Genomic DNA, 20,640 nt, shown 5'->3' with positions numbered 1-20,640 from the left:
ATGTGATAGATAGTTAAACTGAAGCAAATTGAATGTTGTGGAGCACTCTGTAGGAGTATGTTTTCCAGTAGACAATTTTGTAACAAAAAAGACACCATAAAGTTCATGGATCATAAGATTTATCCTGGGAAAATCTCTCAGGCATCTCATGAAACTCTTTGTTCCCATTTTGCTGTTTTATTTTTAAGATTTACAATCTATAGGGAAGGCTGAATACTAATTGATAATTCAGTGGATATTATTAAGACTGAAGTAGAGAAAAAATCTTTTGAAAAAATAAACAAGTGAAAAGGAAAACCTAAATGCAACTGTTTGGAAGCTGTTTGGGGTGGGCAGTGTAATTTCTTGAGCCTCAGTGGTGTTTCAACATCATGTTATGTAATGGGTGTTATAAATACTGCTTAACACAAAGGCTGAAGGAAAGTTTTAGCTATAAATGGTATTTAGAAGAGAAGAATTACATAAAATTTTGTTTCCATCCGAAATGTTTGTTTCTAACTTCAATTATATAGTAATAAGTGTATATTTTATTACTTTAGTTATACTGTATTAAACTGGCCTGATAAAGTGATATTGATAATTTACCATGACTTTCTACTACTAAAACTTTAGAAGTTTTAACAAACCCAACTGTATCTAGGATGAGAAAAACATACTGCAATGTAGGCAGGTAACTAACATAAGGTAGGGTTTTATAATTACAATGTTTAGAGCCCGAGAAGATGGCTCAGCAGGGCAAGATCCTTGCTGCACAGCCTGGTGACAACTAAGCTGGATCCCTGGAACCCACTTAAATGTGGAAGGAGAGAACTGATTCCATAAAGTTGTCCTCTGACCTTCATGTAAACTCTGTAGCTCTTTCAAACACACACAAGCCACACACACACACACACACACACACACACACACACTCACACACACAAGCCACACACACACTCACACACACACTCACACACACTCACACACACAAGACACACACTCACACACACTCACACACACAAGCCACACACACTCACACACACTCACACACACAAGCCACACACACACTCACACACACAAGCCACACACACTCACACACACTCACACACACTCACACACACTCTTACACACTCACTCACACACTTACACACTCATACACTCACACACACACTCAGACATACACACACTCAAACACACACACTCACACACACATGCACTCACACACTCACACACACTCTCACACACTCTCACACACTCACACACACTCGCATACTCACACACTCACACACACACACTCACACACTCACATGTGTATCTATACATGGTTAATAATAATAATAATCAGGAAATGTTTATTATACTAATTTTGGGTAGAAAAAAATCCATTAATAATTAATGTAAATTTAAAAAGCTATGCAAAAGTACTAGATATAATATCTATAAAGGTAATAAAACTGTATCAAGTGTTATTTTATCTTATAAATCTTAAATTTTAGTTTTTTCCATTATGACAATATACATAACTTTAGAACTTCAATTATGTAAGATCCTAAGTTCAGAGTGATCAAGTTATATATTTAAATCTCATAAGGAATATCAGCAGATGCATAGATTTAGTTGAATAAATATGCTACCAGTATTATAAATGGTTCAAAAGTCCTCAATTATTAGAATTGATATATATGATACTAATATAAATGTAATTAAATGAATTATTTGTTATCTTCAGGATTTATAATAGTCAATAAATTAAGTTTTTGATTTAGATAATTAAAAATCATAATTATGACACTATAACAAATTAAGAAAAATTGCTTTCCTTCTTCTATTCCTTAGATATATCATAGTCATAAAGTACAACCACATACCTGTTCCTGCACGTTTTGTACTCTACTTTCAGAATAGGTTTACAAGATTCAGACTTTCTTCCTTCTCTTTGACTTTTTCCTAATGAAAGAAAAACATTAAATCTAACTTAAATTATATTGATTCACAAGAAATTTTAAATTTCAATTAAGAAATATGAACATGGAATAATAATATAAAGAATTCTACCAGTCTCTAGGGATGACTCATGTAACTTTTTGCACCACAATAATAATCCTTGAACGGTTTACACTATAACAGGTAATATAAATACAACTGAACCCAAGGTCTCAGGCACAGTTTTATTATAGACTTCAGAAGAGAATAGCATAAGTAATATTTTATATTTTTATCAATGATGATTAAATTTAGAATAATTTTTATTACTTTAGTTCTACTATATTATTAAACTGGTTACTTTTATGAGTTAAGGCATAGCAACATCAGGCTAAGCTAAAGATATTGACTTGTTCTTAAAGTGCGTGTATTGACATAAGTCTACACATTCTAATATTAAGTTCATAGGCTTTAGATTCATATCAATGGACTGCTATATAATCAATGAAGTTACTTATAAGCTTCATTCTTATATAATTCACACATATTAAGTTATAAATATTCATTTATTAGTCAATTTGGCTACATTTGAATTCTCTAAACATGAATGTAGTTTCTTATATAGTTATTTCAGTTATGTATACTCAAAAATAAAGTTCAGGAGTTAAGAAACAAACATGCACAATAAAATATATTATTATTAAAAATGTGTTATTTTTTACTGTAATCCCAACACTCAGGCAATTGAGGCAGGAGACTTGAGAGTTCAAATCTAGCACAGGTTACATAAGACCCTGTTTCCCTCCTCTTTACAAGAAAAAAAAAAAAGAACAAGAAGAGAAATAAAAAAAGAATAAAATCTATATCATACCTAATATTTTATCTATAGTAGAAATAAACTTTTATATTTCAGAAAGTCTTGTGATGTAAAACATGCAATGGATTTACAAAATCATTCCATTGCATTTAAAAATATTATTACATGGATTGAATGATAATTGGCTGATTGATTTACTGTGTGTAGAAAGGGCACATGTGTGCTATAGTACACATACAGAGGTCAGAGAACCATCAGTTCTCTCCTTTCATCACATGAGTCCCAGGCATTGAACTCAGTTTATAAGGTACAATTAATATTCAATCTCTACCCCTAACAGTTTACTGTGGGAAAGAGTTTGGTTTGGGGTCTTTGTTTATTTTTTGCTTTGCTTGTTAATACCTGCTTAAATGTTAAATTGTGTAAAACAACAGTAACATCAATTTGAATTGTTGTTCTTCATATTCCAAGTACTATATGTTAAGTGTCAGGGCACATGGAAATAATTAAATTCTAATATGTCTAGAATTAACTAGATTGAACAATAAAGATATAAAAATTACAGTATGATATACCGGAAAGAAATTAATGACAAAGCATATTTAGAACCTGTCGTTAAAACTGAAGTCATAGCACAGAAATACAGTAATAAGAGGCGTTTTTCAGGTTAAAAGAAAAGGGCCACAGACGTGTGCTCTGTACAGAGACATTTTCAATGAAATAGCACTTTTTGTGTCAGTGGCCTAGGTGTTCAGGAACTCTCCTGCTCAGTTCTAATCTTTTATCGGTTTCCACACCCTTTCATTTCCTGTGGAAACATAAACAAATCTGCACCTCCACACAAACCGTTTTGCTTGCCTCCATTCTGGTGCTAACACATCGTTTTAGTACATCGGCTGGCTTCACTCTAATGACTCATACTTCTGGCTGTGAGGCCCGAAGGCCATTTCCCGACAGTAAGAAATCACCTTGAATATCTCTTCCGGACCTATACTCATTGGTGCAGTGCCAATCCTTGCCTTGCCACATCGCCTACACACCCCCTGGAAGCTTAGGCCTTCTTTCCAGTTTATATTTAGAAAAATGCCTGATTGCCCTGAGAGATGCCTTGTTCAAAGTTTTGTCACAAATGACCCCATATCCCACAGTGAAAGCACTGGGCACTTTGAGATCGGAGACATTTGGTGGCTTGTTCACAGTCTCTTTGCAATGACCGCACTTCCCATAATTGAAGCACTAGGCACTAGCTACAGCTCGATCGACTATGGGACATGTTAGAACCAATGCTAGTCTTATTCCTTATCTATTTGTCTACCAGTGCTGCTCGTGTCTCTAATGGTTTAATAACTTTTTTTAACATTTGGGATGGGCATTTTCATACCCCAAGGTCTCTATGAACACCTGCCTTGCATAAGGGTCTGATACAGCCTTGTTCACAGCTGAGACTAATTGTTGTAAATGAAATCAGCGAGGGCTTTCCCAGAGCCTTGTATAATCTTCGTAAACGAGGAGGATTTCCCCCAGGCTCCTCCACTCTGTGCTAAGCTTTAGCTAAGTGACATTTTTCTGTAGTAGCGTCATCACTCTGCAGCTGTTCCTGTACATCAGAGTTCTGCCTGTTGCCCAGCAACTGAACTTTCACTATGTTCATTTTGCTCACTCTATTTCACTAATATCCTCGGCTTCTTCCCTCCTCCACATTAACCATCGCGATTGTGGTCCAACCTCAAGTACAACTGTTGTCAATCGCCTGCAGTCTAGGGGAACGGTTATGCGTATTTATCCAAGTTATTTAGAATTTGTTTCAATAAGGCAGATGCATCCCATAATCACAGTCTCTTTAGCCATCTTGTCTATCATTTCTATAAGATGCCATCCTATCTCTGCATAACCCTGTTCTACACAGTCATATGACTACTGGGAGAACTGAGGGTATCTCCTAATCCCAGGCTGACCCTCTCCTGACTCTCGCTGCAGTTCGAGAGTAACCCTTCCTCTTGCAACCGGGGGTTTCATCAGATTGCTCTCTACTTTTTAGCTTTTCTCTGACTTCAGGTGCAGTTTCTTTCCCTCGTCCCTCCTGTGGGAAACTCCTGATCAGTCAGCAGGACTGATCCTTTTTTATTCTCTCTCTTCAAGAGCTGTTCCTCACATCCTAAGTGCTTCCACTCCCACCCTCAACCTCTCTAGCTGCCCTGTTAATTTTGCAACCCTTTCAGAAAATAGAGTGACCCCTTTTGTTTTTCCACTTGAGCCATTTTTGTTTGTTTCTCAGGCCCCTTCATTTCCACCTGCAAATTTTCCAACTGCTCAGCCTTCCTTTCAAACATTTTTGAAACAAATATATGAAGGAGAAAAACAAACAAACAAACAAACAAACAACAAAACAGAAAATCCCCTCTGGGCACAAATCAGGGATTTCCCAGTAATATTAGGCACAATAAACATTTTTTGCTGGTATCTTGAAAAAAAAATCCATTCCTTCACCCCCTGCTATTTCCCCTTTGGCATTTCAAATCAAATTTCCCATTTTTTATCTTTAACATCTGAGTTCCATGTTGGGCACCATTTGTAGCTTATCTTAACTCATTCTTGTATTCTCACACTTTATTCCATACTGGTTTTACCCCTATCACTAGATAGGAGAGAAAGAAGGATAAGGACAGGGAAGAGAGAGAGATCTGTGAATCTAATTTCTTTCTTCTCATTTCTTCTCTGCTTGTAGTTGGTCTTTGCTTCTTGGGGGACTGTGTGAAGTTGTGTCTGTGTCTTTCCTCACCTACCTAAGGAATTTTTGATTGGCTTTAATTAGAAGGCAAAATTTTCTGGAAGGAGAAAGGAAGGAAGGCCCTTTCCCCGGGAGATGTGAGAGGAGACAGGTGGTTGCGTTAACTTTGATGAGCTAGCTGAGAACCTGCTCAGCTGTGGCCTAAGCTTTAAAATGTAAACCATCTCCGTCTCCGTGGCTATTTGGGAAACTAACTGGCTAAGAAATAACTGCTGCCATGTTAATGCCCAGCATTAATTAACACATGCAGAACATTAATAAAGCCTGTACATTTGCTACTTGATGGGTTCCTCTTTTCCCACCCATTATCCCCCAATCACCAGATAGGAGAGAAAGAATGATAGAGGGATAGAGAAAGAGAATGGACAGAGATGAGATCCTTAAGTCTATTTTCTCTTGTTTCTTCTTTGAATACTATTGCTAACAAAGCACAGCTGGCAACCCACTCTTCTGAACTACCACCTGCCACACCAAGCTTGTGTGTCAGGGCTCTCTCTAGAGTTCATACTCCCTCTGAAAGTCCCCAGAATTCCAAATGTCACACAATCACAGAAACTGTCTGCAGTTGGCAAAACTACCCCTCTGCTAGAGCATGAGACAAATCACAGTCAGCTGCTGTGAAGCAGCCCCAAATCCCCACACCTGAGATTAAAATAAAAACATACTCCTAAAATGTTTCTGTGTTTTTTAAAAGAAACCAAACTTCCTAAATTCGTGTGTATTTGAAATTTTACAAAAATATACTGTACAAAATTTCATTCTTTTATATTTCCCTTGGAAATTATCCACTTTGCCCACATTATTAATTGTACATTAGAAGTGTACAGAACATGAATTTGAGATAATTTTTTATCTTTGAGGTTTTAATTTCCCATGTAATTCTAATTTCATGTTTTTGTTCTATGCATTGGTTAGCTTAGCTAAAAGACAATGCCTGTTTTCTTTCACTATTTTAACAATATGTGTTTTACTTCTTTGTTCTATGGTTTTGCTTTTACTACCATTATCTTTTATGATATATGTGTGATTTGCTCCTGCTTTGTTTTTTTTATTTTGTTATTTTGTTTTGTTGCCTTTGTTTGTTTGTTTTTAGACTTTGAGTATTTACCCTTAGAGTTTTCTTTTTACATATACATAAAACATTTAAAGTTACAAATTTTCCTCTATCTTGACTGAACTTCCTAGTTTGAGTACATAGTATTTTCAATGCTATTTTTCAAACTGTAGAATTTTGTTCTAATTTCTTCTTTAAATATTTTTAAACTCCGCTTTATATATAAAGTTCATCTGTAGCTCCTCACAACGTTTACTTAGGTTAACTATATTTGATTTCATCATCAACCAGAAATGCTTTACTACCTCATGTTATAGAATTTAAGATTTTCTTGGTAATTTAAGAAGTGGCCACTAAAAAACAAATTCTCATATGTTTGAAAAGATAATCTTGTCTTTCTTTGACTGGCCATACTTACCTATAAGACAATCTGTAACTAATATTAGCATAATGAATTATATACTGTATTTCTTACTACAATTAAAAAACCAAATGCTGAGCATGGTAGTTCACATCTGTAAGCCCAGCATCTGAGAGATGGAGCAGAGTGATTCCACATTTAGGTTAGTCTGTCTCAGAAAACAAAAGAGAGCAAACAAACCAACACTTCCCCACAAGAGCACATTTCCTTTTAAAGTACAGTTGTGTAATTCTTAACCTTTATAGTTTTTCTCTTCATGGTAGAAAATTTTGACTTCCAGAAAAACAATTAAGTACTTTCACATAGATGTAGAAGACATATGTTAATAAGAGAGGGGCAAGAAAATATATTCTAAAGTAAAATGATATACCACATTAACATTATAGACATGAAGTTTTACACTGTTTAACAGACTTTTATACTATACATCCTGAGGAACAAATAAGAAATGAAGATCAGAAGCTTGAAGATCTGCAGCACATAGGTAGAACCAAAACTCTGAGAAGGAGGAGGAAGTGTGGGTCATTGTTGTCAAGGTGAAGCAGATGATGTTACTAACGAAAGCTTAAGAGGTGACTGTACCTAAGCTCAATGATTAAAGGAATGTCAGATGCTCAGAATAAATGACAAAAGAAAACCTTGGAAGAGTTCTAAAAAGCAAAAGATATCAAGTGGAAAAACTATCTGAAATTTAAAAAAATCTTAGAGATTTACTAGAATAAAAATGCAAGAGCAAAAAGTAATTAAATGATGAATTGGAATTAATTAGCTTTGAAATTTGTAACAAAAATATTGGCAGAAACAAAAATAAAGACTGAGAGATGTGAGCCACAACATAAAAAGTTCTAACAGAGTTGACTCATATCCCAGAAGAGAAACCTAAAAAAAAATTAAAGATAAACGGTGTGAAAGTTCTCAAGTTTTGTGGAGCCATTATGAAGTTATGAACTTAGGAAGCTTGTTAGAACTCTTAACAGAATAAATAAAAAATGAAAAGCAAAAACAAAACAAAAAAACAAAAAATGCCAAGCCCAAAACAAGTTGAGGCATAACATTTTTAAATTGCTGCAAAGAAAAGATTAAAAATTGTTTGAAAACAATCAGAAGAAAAAAACACATTGTATACATTACAAGTAAAGTTCAAAACACTGAGGATTCCTTATACAGAAAACACTGACACTAGAAGATGATGGGATATCATTAAAGCATTCATTATATTACACAGATTCCCAGCAAATGAGGGCAAATCTTAGCTCATGGACTGACGTTATCTATAAATCTTAATCTAGCAAAATAGTTTTCAGAAATGAAGGAAGATAAAATGTAATTTCAAATAAAAGAAGCTCCAGAAATAAATTTTGCCAGGCCTACACAAAATGTAAATAATGTTCTCAAATAAATGCAGTAATAAAAGAGTATGCTATCTCTTAATTATACTTATAATTAAGTATAATAATAAAATGTATAATAATATATCTGTGGGTGCTATATAATTATAGTATATATGATAATGAAGATAAATAGATCTATATGGTTACAAGATGTCTGTACATTATATGAAGTGTTATAATATTAACCCTAAAACACATTGAGCAGTTAACAAAATATATTGTGGTATTTGCAATTAGTGATAAAAAATGAAGATAAAATGACTATGAAAAGTAAATTTAATGTGTTTGTAATAACAATATTTAAATAATTTGAAAGTGGAAAGACAAAGAAAAGCAATAAAATATAGTAAAAACAATAGAAAACAAGTAATGAGGAGACCTAAATCTAGTCTTATTAGTAATTATATCAATGTTAATAGACAAAACATACTATTGCTAAGGCTGCAAACAACATAAGACCTAAAATGGGCTCTCTATAGGAGAACTAATAGATGTCATTAACAGTATGCAATGCAAAGGAAACTAAACCAGAAGAATTAAAGCTGTGAGAAGGCAATTCTGTGGTTGCCATAGTTTCCTTGGGCGTGAGTCTTACCATGTGGAACTGTGGTTTGGAAAGGGCGACTTGGGCTTTTCAGGTTCCATAAAGTCAAGCTACCATCTGAGTGGCTGCACATGAATTGTTTGCCCTCATGATGCCAATCAATTGAATGAATAGCCTAATAAAATAACAGTAGAAGACAAGTACAAGGGGAAAGTAGATAGATTATATCATTATACATTCCAAAATATTTTTACATAAAATTAACATACTGATAATATGTTAAAATATTTTTTTCTGACCCAGACTAGGCTGTCTTTGGCTTCAGTTCATTACAGACCTTGAAAAGGCTACCAAAATTAATTTCCTTAAATAAAGAATAGTTCTGAAAAAACTTAATAACTTCAGATTCCAGTATATTTTATTGTAGATCCTATGCCCTTCCTATATTCTACCATCCCTGTTTGAAAAATTGTTTACATAGAAATAAAGTTTGACTTTCAGAAGATAATTTCTTGTAAGATATAGGCCTAGTATTACTTAGAGTAGATAATTTTATGAAGAATTTGAGCTAGCACCTAAGGGCATTCGATATGCCAGATCCCATTGTAGGCATCTTACATAAAATATATTACTTAATCATATAAAAGGTATTACTTAACCTTATTATTATTTCTCAGCTTACATATGGTGATCTGACCTAGAGACAGATATTCACTCGCTTTTTAAAGTCACACGAGTTAAAGATAAACTCCTAAAACTCATATGCTCTCCTGCTGTAGTGTTGCCTCAAGCATATACTACACTAGTTAAAACAACTAAGATTTGATTGTTTAACATTTCAAGCTCATCCAATAGCTTTGAATTAGATGAGTTAGCAATAATTCCTTCATTATTTTGGTTGTATTAGTCCGTGTGGCAGCACAGTATCTTCTATAGATTTTAGGCAAAGGTCTGCTGAATTAGTAATTCATATCATAATTCCAAATCTGTAGTATTCTTTGTGATAAATTTAACACCATACTTCATCCATTGTGATACATGTTAAGTATAATAAGTCAAGTCTCGGGGGGGACAAAAAATAAGGAAGGTGTATAAAACATCTTCTCCCCCAAAGAAGCTACCGAGAAAGTCAGTATAGGTGGATATAAACTTTCAGCACACATGTGCTTATTCAATTACATAACCGATGCTTTATGTAAGAGAGCAGGAAAACTTCAGACTGCGTGTAGTACCAGAGTTACAGCGAACTGCCATCATGACTAATCATTAAAATAAAGGGTATAAAATAGGATGTAGACCTCAAAATATAAGATTAAACTGAATATAACAGGTAGCACGAATTCCTGGACATGTAGGGTTTATTCATTTTTTCTTCCCCCTCACTCTAGCCATCATTTCTATGTAGATTATAATTTCCTTAGCCAGTCTTCAATAAAAGCAATTAGAAAGGAATCATCTTTATTGTCTTTTCTAATTCTTTTCCTTCCTGCAGGTAAATGAAACAAAATGTCACTTCTTTGGTCAACTTTGCTGAACCTCAGAGTCAATTTAAAACTCTTAAAACTACTTGGTCAACAAGAGTAGAGGATGAGGAATTACCCAGACCCAAAGCTTCATCCTAACCCATAAAACCCTATCCAATGGAGAATATATATATATATATATATATATATATATATACACACATATACATATATATTAGATATATAGATATAGATATAATATATAGATATATAGATATAGATATAATATAGATATAGATATAGATATAGATCTAATATATATAGATATATAGATATAGATATAGATATAGATATATATAGAGAGAGTCTAATTGTCCCTTAATGAGTAAGTCATAGATGGATCAAACCTTTGTTTGGAAATCCAATACTATATTGATAAATAATTAGCCATGAAAAATTAATTCCATATATATACACATATATATGAATTATAGTATAAACACACATATAGTAGAATTATAGTATAAACAATCAGGTTTCAGGGATCAGGATGTAAAACTGTGCATACCTAAGAAGCTGGTAATTGAGCTGATGGTGCATATTTGATTTTTGTTTATTTAGTTACATCACATTATTTTCATTAAAACATGGGCTTATTAGAAACCAAATACTAGTCAACCAATGCTAGAAAAGAGAGAACAAAAAGAATTTGAAGGAAAAATACTAGTCATATTTTGTCAACTGTGACTTTCACCTGAAAACAAAAATTCTAAACTATAGCGCAATCTGACAAACGGAAATAGGCAGTTCCCCATGGATTCAAAGTATTTCCCTCCTGTCAAACTGAAAATTTTCACTAATATTATTAAAGGAATATCAATATAAAGAAAATGGCTGTGGTAGAAGAAATCCTTTCCTTATTTGCTTGAGAAAATTTTTACTCTCTAGTATAGGATGGCCTGAAATTTACTATATAGCTCAAGTTGGATTTAAACGTGTGGTAATCCTACTGCCTCACCTTTCCAAGAATTGGGAATAACTGCATATCCTACAATACCTAGCTGGAAGTAATTTTTCATGGCTAATTATTTCTCAATATAATATTGGATTTCCAAACAAAAATTAAACTCCTCTGTGACTATTCATCAGTTCCCAAGTTAAATAGTACGAATAGCTTTTTGGTGCCTAAGGAACTAATGGGATTTTGATGTATAGAAGAGACAAGAAGATAGTTCATAATGAGAAAGCAAATAGCAGTAGCAAAATCTGAAAGGTAAGAAGTAAAATACATCATTAAAAGATAGTGAGCAACATACTCCAGATATGTTAACAGATTATCAAGGTGCAATAAATTATACTTTTAAAAAAGCAGCACAAGCTTAGTTCTCACACTCAGACCCTGTTAACAAGCCAGCCATTTGAAAGTTCAGCTGTAGAAAATCATGTGATCTGATTGTGTTTTTGGAAGAAAGGGGACATGCATGATGGGAGCACGACTGTTCTTAGAGAGGCCCTACCAGCATCTGACTGAGACAGAAGCAGATACTTTGCCCAATCATTGGACTGAAGTCAGGGACCACTATGGTTGAATTAGGGGAGGATTGAAAGAACTGAAGGGGAGGATGATCCCATAGGAAGACCAGTAAGCAATCTCAACTAAGCCAGACCCCAGGGAGCTTCCAGAGACCGAGCCACCAACCAGGTGCATACACGGGCCAGTCCAAGGTCCCTGACACAAATGTAGCAGACATCTACCTGGTCAGACCTTAGTGGGAGAAGATGCACTTAATCCTCAAGAGACTTGAGACCCCAAGGAAAGGGGAAGACTGGTGGGGGACACCCTCTTGGAGGCAAGGGGAGGAGGAATGGGATAAGGAACTCTCTCTCTCTCTCTCCCTCTCTCTCTCTCTCTCTCTCTCTCTCTCTCTCTGTGTGTGTGTGTGTGTGTGTGTGTGTGTGTGTGTGTGTGTGTAAAACCGGGAGGGGGAGCAACAACTGGAATGTAAATAAATAAAATAATTTTTTTTGGTTCTTTTTTTTCGGAGCTGGGAACCGAACCCAGGGCCTTGCGCTTCCTAAGCAAGCACTCTACCACTAAGCTAAATCCCCAACCCCTAAAATAATTTTTTAAAAAATCTTTGTTAGTGAAGAATATACAGAAAGGTAGATGTTAAGATACTCCTATAACAAGTTAGGCATTGTAACCTAGGGTATGGTGTAGAAATGAGGACAAAGGGGAAATAAGAGAATGATAGCAATGTTAAAGACAAAATCAAACATCCTGTAACAACAGAAGAATTAAATAGAAAGCATTACTATGGACACTCTAAACTGATCTTTTAAAAGAAAAAGGAATGTAGAAAGTGGTATGAGCAATAAAGTACAAATTCAGTTCTGATGGTATTTATTTATACTTAACTATTAAATTACTAGATGTTAAATATGAAGCTCTAAGAGAGAGGTAAAGGCCAGAAATTTAGTTGTTTAAGTTTATTGCTTGTATAGGTAATATCAGAAATGAGAGCTATTACAAACAAACATAAATTAGAGGATGGAGCAAAAGGCAGAGAGTTTTGGAGAAGGGAAGGGCTCACTACATTGTCTGGCCTCAAACCAGTGGCATAACTTCTTTCTGCCTCCATATATCAGACACCTAGTATATGCCAGTGTACCAGACTTGAGCACCCATAACTTAAATAAGTCAGAGATGGAGGAAAGGGGCACAATAAATGAGATAGGCACAAACAAACAAGAAAAATAACAATTTTAAGGATGGTCCTTGAAAAATTACAGAAGAGACTTTTGTGTGTGGTGCTGAGAAGAATGTTGATGACTTATAAATCATCTTAGAGACATATTAAAGATAGTTTCTAGATATGACAAAGTGTTAAGAAAGTTTGAAAATATATGTAGTAAAATGAAGTTTATATCTATCTCCATTAGAATGACAGGACCTACAAAAATGTAGTAGACAAATACATATAATTTATGTTCGTATATAATGTAAGTCAATATGTAAGATGATCTCTATGTACAAATTAGGTATACAATCACACCCCACCACTCAAGAAGATTTCTAATGTTTATTTAAAATTTCAATTTCAAAACTGTGGATTTTATGAAAAACAACATTTAGTAATATTTTATTTTGATTGTTTAATAATGTGTATACATACATGTGTGGGTGTGTGCACGTGAGTATAGTGTCAGCCTTAGGAGGCCAGAAGAGGGAGTCGGATTCCATGGAGCTGGAGTAATGTGTAGTTGGGAGCTACCCGATATGGGTAATGCAACCAAATTCAAGTCTTATCAGGAGCAGTGCATGCTCTTAACCACCAAGACACTTCCTAGTCCAGGAAATATATCGTTAGGCACCCAAACTGTAAATTTAATTGTTGTGATACAATAGGGGGCAAAAAAAGATACTGTCAAGTATTCCAAGGCAATTAGAAGTCCAATGTGTGGTATTTTTTATTCCTCTAATCTAAAATGGAGTGTTCTAAAAGAAATAGATGGAAGAGACTCTTTCTGATTGTGTCTTTTAAATTATGTGACAATATATGCATACGAGAGTGAATGTTAACTAGGCAGAGCTTTTAATCTGTATTTTCCTGCTATCTTCTCCCTCTCCTACCTCACTTCTAGTTTAAGGTATGTCTGATCAGCTTCGTTTCCACAGAAATAATCTCCCCCTTTTCATCTTCTATCCCAGATGCACTGTCTTCATTTAGCTTCTTTTAAAATGGAGAATTATTAATGGCCTGGATCAAAAGCACAATCAAAAGTGTCTTCTGGGAGGAACCTAATCAAGCCTCAATTATGTAAATTGTATATAATAACATTTACCTCAAGATACTTATTGTCACTTACTTGGTCCTATTGTCAAAACATTTCATTATTCTATGAAGTAATAGGAGAAAAAAAAGCATTCGAACTATCTTGATCTTTTAGCCACAGAAAATGAATTCTCTAAGGAAGGTTTGGATATTGTCCTTAGAAACCTGAAGGTCAAGAAGCAAGGTGTGAGTGTGGAGCCTACATAAAAGAAAGGGAGATGAGACGAATCAGGGATACATGAAAGTGAAAATATATACAAGGAATAAATAGGTAAAAATCTCCCAACTTGGAGGTCGTGACAGAATTCCTATTCACAAGTACTCAACAGTTGAAACCTACACAAATAGCAAAAGACGATTAAGCAATGAGTGAGTACAGGTAGAGCGTCCTAGTGATTAAAGATATTAGGAAAGCACAAAGCTGAGTAAGGAAGTGATGCATAGTCCCTAAAGTTTTCAAAAATGTCAGCAGAAAGCACTTACCTCATCATAATAAACTCTCAGTTCTGCTCTTTTAGATTTCAAGTCCCAGAATACCACAGTGCCATTTTCATAACCTATTAACAGCTGGAAAACAGTAAAACAACCATTTCTTAGTTCTGACATTAATTTGAACTGTGTTCAAATAACAATGATAATACCATAAAGAAAAAACATGTTATATAACAAAGCCTGATTTATACTAACTTTTCCAGCACTGAAATAGGCTTCTTTCTTTTAAAATTTATTTAAAAATAGATGTTGATATAGTAATTAAAAACAAATAAAGGGCCAATAACTTATGCTGCAATATAAACATGCAGTAGAGAACTCTGATGTGTTCTAAAAAAGTCAAGGAAACATGTAAATAAACATGATACAATATATTTTTAAAAATAAAATTTTTGAAAGAAAAATAGGATAGAAAATGAAGACAAAAATAAAGGATGAAGTGTTATGTTTAATTAACTTCTAATATAACATTCAGTGCTATACACCTGGAAAAGCAGACAAAAATAGTTTTGTAATTCTTTATTCCAAATCTCTTTACTTTGAACATCTCTGTTATGATATTTCCACCTGACAATGCGGATATAGTCCTTCATGCTGGGGATCAAATGTAAGTAGGACCTTGGACACACTAGACAGAATCTCTACCACTGAGATACATCCAAAGCCTTGAGCAAATATTTCAAACTGATGGCTTATACACCTTTAGCTTTTTTTCAAACATATTTTTATTGATTCTTTGGGAATCTCACGTTATGCACCCTGACCACATTTATTATCCAGTCTTTTCATGTATATCCTCCCACCCCTGTGGCTTCCTCCAACAAAATATATAAAATCCAATTGGTGTTATTTGTATACTCACTGGAGTAAGGTCACACTGGCAGTGTCCTGACCCTTAAATAGAACTGGGTCATTCCTCTCCCATACCTACCCTATCCTACTTAAAAGCCATCAGTTGGGTACAGCTAGCTTCAACATCCTTAAAATCCATCCTGTCTACAAATAGTGCAGGTATGGGGAACGGAACAGATACTGAAGGAATGGCCAACCAATAACCGGCCCAACTTGAGGCCCATTCCGTGGGTATGTACCAGTCGTGGACACTATTAATGGTACTCTGTTATGCTTGCAGACAAGAGGAAGTTGTCCTCTGAGAGGTTCCACCCAACAGCTGACTCAGACAGATACAGACATTCACAGACAGACAGTGGATGGAGCTTGGGGACTCTTATGGAAGAGTTGGGAGAAGGATTGTGGGTACCAAAGGGGATAGGAACTCCACAGGAAGACCAACAGAGTCAACCAACCTGGACCCTTGGGGCTCTCAGAGTCTGCACCACCAACCAAAGAACATATGCACGGGCTGGACCTAGACCTCTCCACTCATATGTAGCAGATGTCCAGCTTGGCCTTCATGTGGGTCCTAAACAACTGGAGCAGGGGCTATTCCAAAAGCTGTTGCCTGCCATATTATCCAAATATTATCTTAGATAGTACTTTCATTCCTGACTGTGGGTATAATGTTATCTGCAGTGCCATGCATCTGTCTCTATTCCTTCCTCACAATGATAGGCTTTCCTTCAACTACATATAAAAGTAATTTATATGTAGTTAATTCCATAAATTACTTTGGACAGATATTTTGTTGTAGCGATAAAGTAAGTAACTACCAATATAACATGCTGGTGTTTATATTTAAATCAAGATAAAGTATTTGAAAAATAATAGTTTTCCTTTTAAAATAGAAAATTTTGAGACAGATAAAGTTTAGATGTTAACAAAGAAATAGATTTTGAATCATCTTATCTGTGTTTTTATTTATTTTTCTGTGTGTGATGTTTGGCCAGTATTGTATGTGGACCACATGCGTGCCCAGTCTACTGAGGTCAGGGACAATCAGAATCCCTGGAACTGAAGTTACAGTCAGTTGTGAGCTGCTAAGTAGGTGCTGGGACCTGAACAGAGATCATCTTCAAGAGTAACAAGTCCTTTCAACCATGTACTCATTGCTACAGCCCCTAGAGTTATTTTTTCAGATATACCTTATACCCAGATTCTTAGTTGTAAAGCTATAGATGACAATATTTAGATTTATTTGACAAAAGTGTTGAGCTTTCTGATGTGCTAACATAAAGGAAATAACTTTTATAAATGTTAAAACACCAAAATAGTATATAATTCAATAATATTGTCTAAAATCAAATTCATATAATGTCTTATATGCCATAAAAACTGTATTTTAAACAAATAAACATTGTGCTTGTGAAAGAAAAGGGTGAACAATAAGGCAATTTTTTATCTAGTATATAACATTATGTTTTTAACTTAAAAAGTTTTTAAAAACATTATTTAAGCAAAAAAATCAACAATGAAATCCTTACAAATTTAAGCCACAGATATATTTAAATTTTTAAGTCTTTTTGAAAATTTAAAGATAATTATTAAAGGAAAAACGTTCCTTGTCTAGAAAATACTGAGAAAAACCCTAGTGAGCATTAAGATATGAACTATTGGATTTCAAACTATCTTAAGTTATTGAGATAGCTATATAAAAATATAATACAGAAAGTAAGACATTAGAATCACTTGTAGAATTGAGAAAACAGCTCCAAAAATTCAACATCCATTAACTAGGTCACTCTAGAATGCTGAGTCTGGCAAAAACAAGACCATGATGTAGCCAGATAAAACTACAAAAAACATTTATAATGCCCAGTATATAAGCATAAATATAATTAAAGATACATATCTTATAATTGAGTGGAAAAACATAAAGGAAAGATTAGGTCCCATAAGGTATTAAAACTGTGTGAGAAGAGATTATCTATTTGAAAAGTAAATATTAAATTCCAAACAATCAAAACTGTATGCACTACAGTGTATTAAACTCAAAGGTCGGCCCAGGAGCGGCAGGACCCCTGCCACAGACACCGCCGGACCCTGAAGGAAACAGACCGGATAAACAGTTCTCTGCACCCAAATCCCGTGGGAGGGAGAGCTAAACCTTCAGAGAGGCAGACAGGCCTGGGAAACCAGAAGAGACTGCTCCCTGCACACACATCTCGGACGCCAGAGGAAAAAGCCAAAGACCATCTGGAACCCTGGTGCACTGAAGCTCCCGGAAGGGGCGGCACAGGTCTTCCTGGTTGCTGCCGCTGCAGAGAGCCCCTGGACAGCACCCCACGAGCAAACCTGAGCCTCGGGACCACAGGTAAGACCAAATTTTCTGCTGCAAGAAAGCTGCCTGGTGAACTCAAGACACAGGCCCACAGGAACAGCTGAAGACCTGTAGAGAGGAAAAACTACACGCCCGAAAGCAGAACACTCTGTCCCCATAACTGACTGAAAGAGAGGAAAACAGGTCTACAGCACTCCTGACACACAGGCTTATAGGACAGTCTAGCCACTGTCAGAAATAGCAGAACAAAGTAACACTAGAGATAATCTGATGGCGAGAGGCAAGCGCAGGAACCCAAGCAACAGAAACCAAGACTACATGCCATCATCGGAGCCCAATTCTCCCACCAAAACAAACATGGAATATCCAAACACACCAGAAAAGCAAGATCTAGTTTCAAAATCATATTTGATCATGATGCTGGAGGACTTCAGGAAAGACCTGAACACACTTAGGGAAGCACAGGAAAACATTAATAAACAAGTAAAAGCCTACAGAGAGGAATCGCAAAAATCCCTGAAAGAATTCCAGGAAAACACAATCAAACAGTTGAAGGAATTAAAAATGGAAATAGAAGCAATCAAGAAAGAACACATGGAAACAACCCTGGATATAGAAAACCAAAAGAAGAGACAAGGAGCTGTAGATACAAGCTTCACCAACAGAATACAAGAGATGGAAGAGAGAATCTCAGGAGCAGAAGATTCCATAGAAATCATTGACTCAACTGTCAAAGATAATGTAAAGTGGAAAAAGCTACTGGTCCAAAACATACAGGAAATCCAGGACTCAATGAGAAGATCAAACCTAAGGATAATAGGTATAGAAGAGAGTGAAGACTCCCAGCTCAAAGGACCAGTAAATATCTTCAACAAAATCATAGAAGAAAACTTCCCTAACCTAAAAAAAGAGATACCCATAGACATACAGGAAGCCTACAGAACTCCAAATAGATTGAACCAGAAAAGAAACACCTCCCGTCACATAATTGTCAAAACACCAAACGCACAAAATAAAGAAAGAATATTAAAAGCAGTAAGGGAAAAAGGTCAAGTAACATATAAAGGGAGACCTATCAGAATCACACCAGACTTCTCGCCAGAAACTATGAAGGCCAGAAGATCCTGGACTGATGTTATACAGACCCTAAGAGAACACAAATGCCAGCCCAGATTACTGTATCCTGCAAAACTCTCAATTAACATTGATGGAGAAACCAAGATATTCCATGACAAAACCAAATTTACACAATATCTTTCTACAAATCCAGCACTACAAAGGATAATAAATGGTAAAGCCCAACATAAGGAGGCAAGCTATACCCTAGAAGAAGCAAGAAACTAATCGTCTTGGCAACAAAACAAAGAGAATGAAAGCACACAAACATAACCTCACATCAAATATGAATATAACGGGAAGCAATAATCACTATTCCTTAATATCTCTCAATATCAATGGCCTCAACTCCCCAATAAAAAGACATAGATTAACAAACTGGATACGCAACGAGGACCCTGCATTCTGCTGCCTACAGGAAACACACCTCAGAGACAAAGACAGACACTACCTCAGAGTGAAAGGCTGGAAAACAACTTTCCAAGCAAATGGTCAGAAGAAGCAAGCTGGAGTAGCCATTCTAATATCAAATAAAATCAATTTCCAACTAAAAGTCATCAAAAAAGATAAGGAAGGACACTTCATATTCATCAAAGGAAAAATCAACCAAGATGAACTCTCAATCCTAAATATCTATGCCCCAAATACAAGGGCACCTACATATGTAAAAGAAACCTTACTAAAGCTCAAAACACACATTGCACCTCACACAATAATAGTGGGAGATTTCAACACCCGACTCTCATCAATGGACAGATCATGGAAACAGAAATTAAACAGTGATGTAGACAGACTAAGAGAAGTCATGAGCCAAATGGACTTAACGGATATTTATAGAACATTCTATCCTAAAGCAAAAGGATATACCTTCTTCTCAGCTCCTCATGGTACTTTCTCCAAAATTGACCATATAATTGGTCAAAAAACTGGCCTCAACAGGTACAGAAAGATAGAAATAATCCCATGCGTGCTATCGGACCACCACGGCCTAAAACTGGTCTTCAATAACAATAAGGGAAGAATGCCCACATATACGTGGAAATTGAACAATGCTCTACTCAATGATAACCTGGTCAAGGAAGAAATAAAGAAAGAAATTAAAAACTTTTTAGAATTTAATGAAAATGAAGATACAACATACTCAAACTTATGGGACACAATGAAAGCTGTGCTAAGAGGAAAACTCATAGCGCTGAGTGCCTGCAGAAAGAAACAGGAAAGAGCATATGTCAGCAGCTTGACAGCACACCTAAAAGCTCTAGAACAAAAAGAAGCAAATGCACCCAGGAGGAGTAGAAGGCAGGAAATAATCAAACTCAGAGCTGAAATCAACCAAGTAGAAACAAAAAGGACCATAGAAAGAATCAACAGAACCAAAAGTTGGTTCTTTGAGAAAATCAACAAGATAGATAAACCCTTAGCCAGACTAACGAGAGGACACAGAGAGTGTGTCCAAATTAACAAAATCAGAAATGAAAAGGGAGACATAACTACAGATTCGGAGGAAATTCAAAAAATCATCAGATCTTACTATAAAAACCTATATTCAACAAAATTTGAAAATCTTCAGGAAATGGACAATTTCCTAGACAGATACCAGGTATCGAAGTTAAATCAGGAACAGATAAACCAGTTAAA

General features: G+C 35.3%; 1 protein-coding gene across 7 annotated transcripts in view; it reads right to left on the bottom strand.

The window, feature by feature from the left end:
* Stxbp5l (syntaxin binding protein 5L) overlaps positions 1-20,640 on the bottom strand; it is a 328,953-nt gene that overhangs the window by 160,931 nt on the left and 147,382 nt on the right. For all 7 annotated transcript variants that reach the window (XR_015632666.1, XR_015632667.1, NM_001271250.2 and 4 more), the window contains exons 8-10: positions 14,700-14,783; positions 8,969-9,092; positions 1,848-1,926 (exon numbers count right to left, since the gene is read on the bottom strand). Coding sequence is in view for 5 of the 7 variants with exons in the window: in NM_001271250.2 (NP_001258179.1) it covers positions 1,848-1,926; positions 8,969-9,092; positions 14,700-14,783 (287 nt within the window). In the remaining 2 variants the exon portion in view is untranslated. The remainder of the gene's footprint in view (positions 1-1,847; positions 1,927-8,968; positions 9,093-14,699; positions 14,784-20,640) is intronic.

The sequence above is a fragment of the Rattus norvegicus genome, chromosome 11 (assembly GCF_021556685.1).
Source record: "Rattus norvegicus strain SHRSP/BbbUtx chromosome 11, alternate assembly SHRSP_T2T, whole genome shotgun sequence".
NCBI lineage: Eukaryota > Metazoa > Chordata > Mammalia > Rodentia > Muridae > Rattus > Rattus norvegicus.
This window is presented reverse-complemented; position numbering and strand designations above follow the sequence as displayed.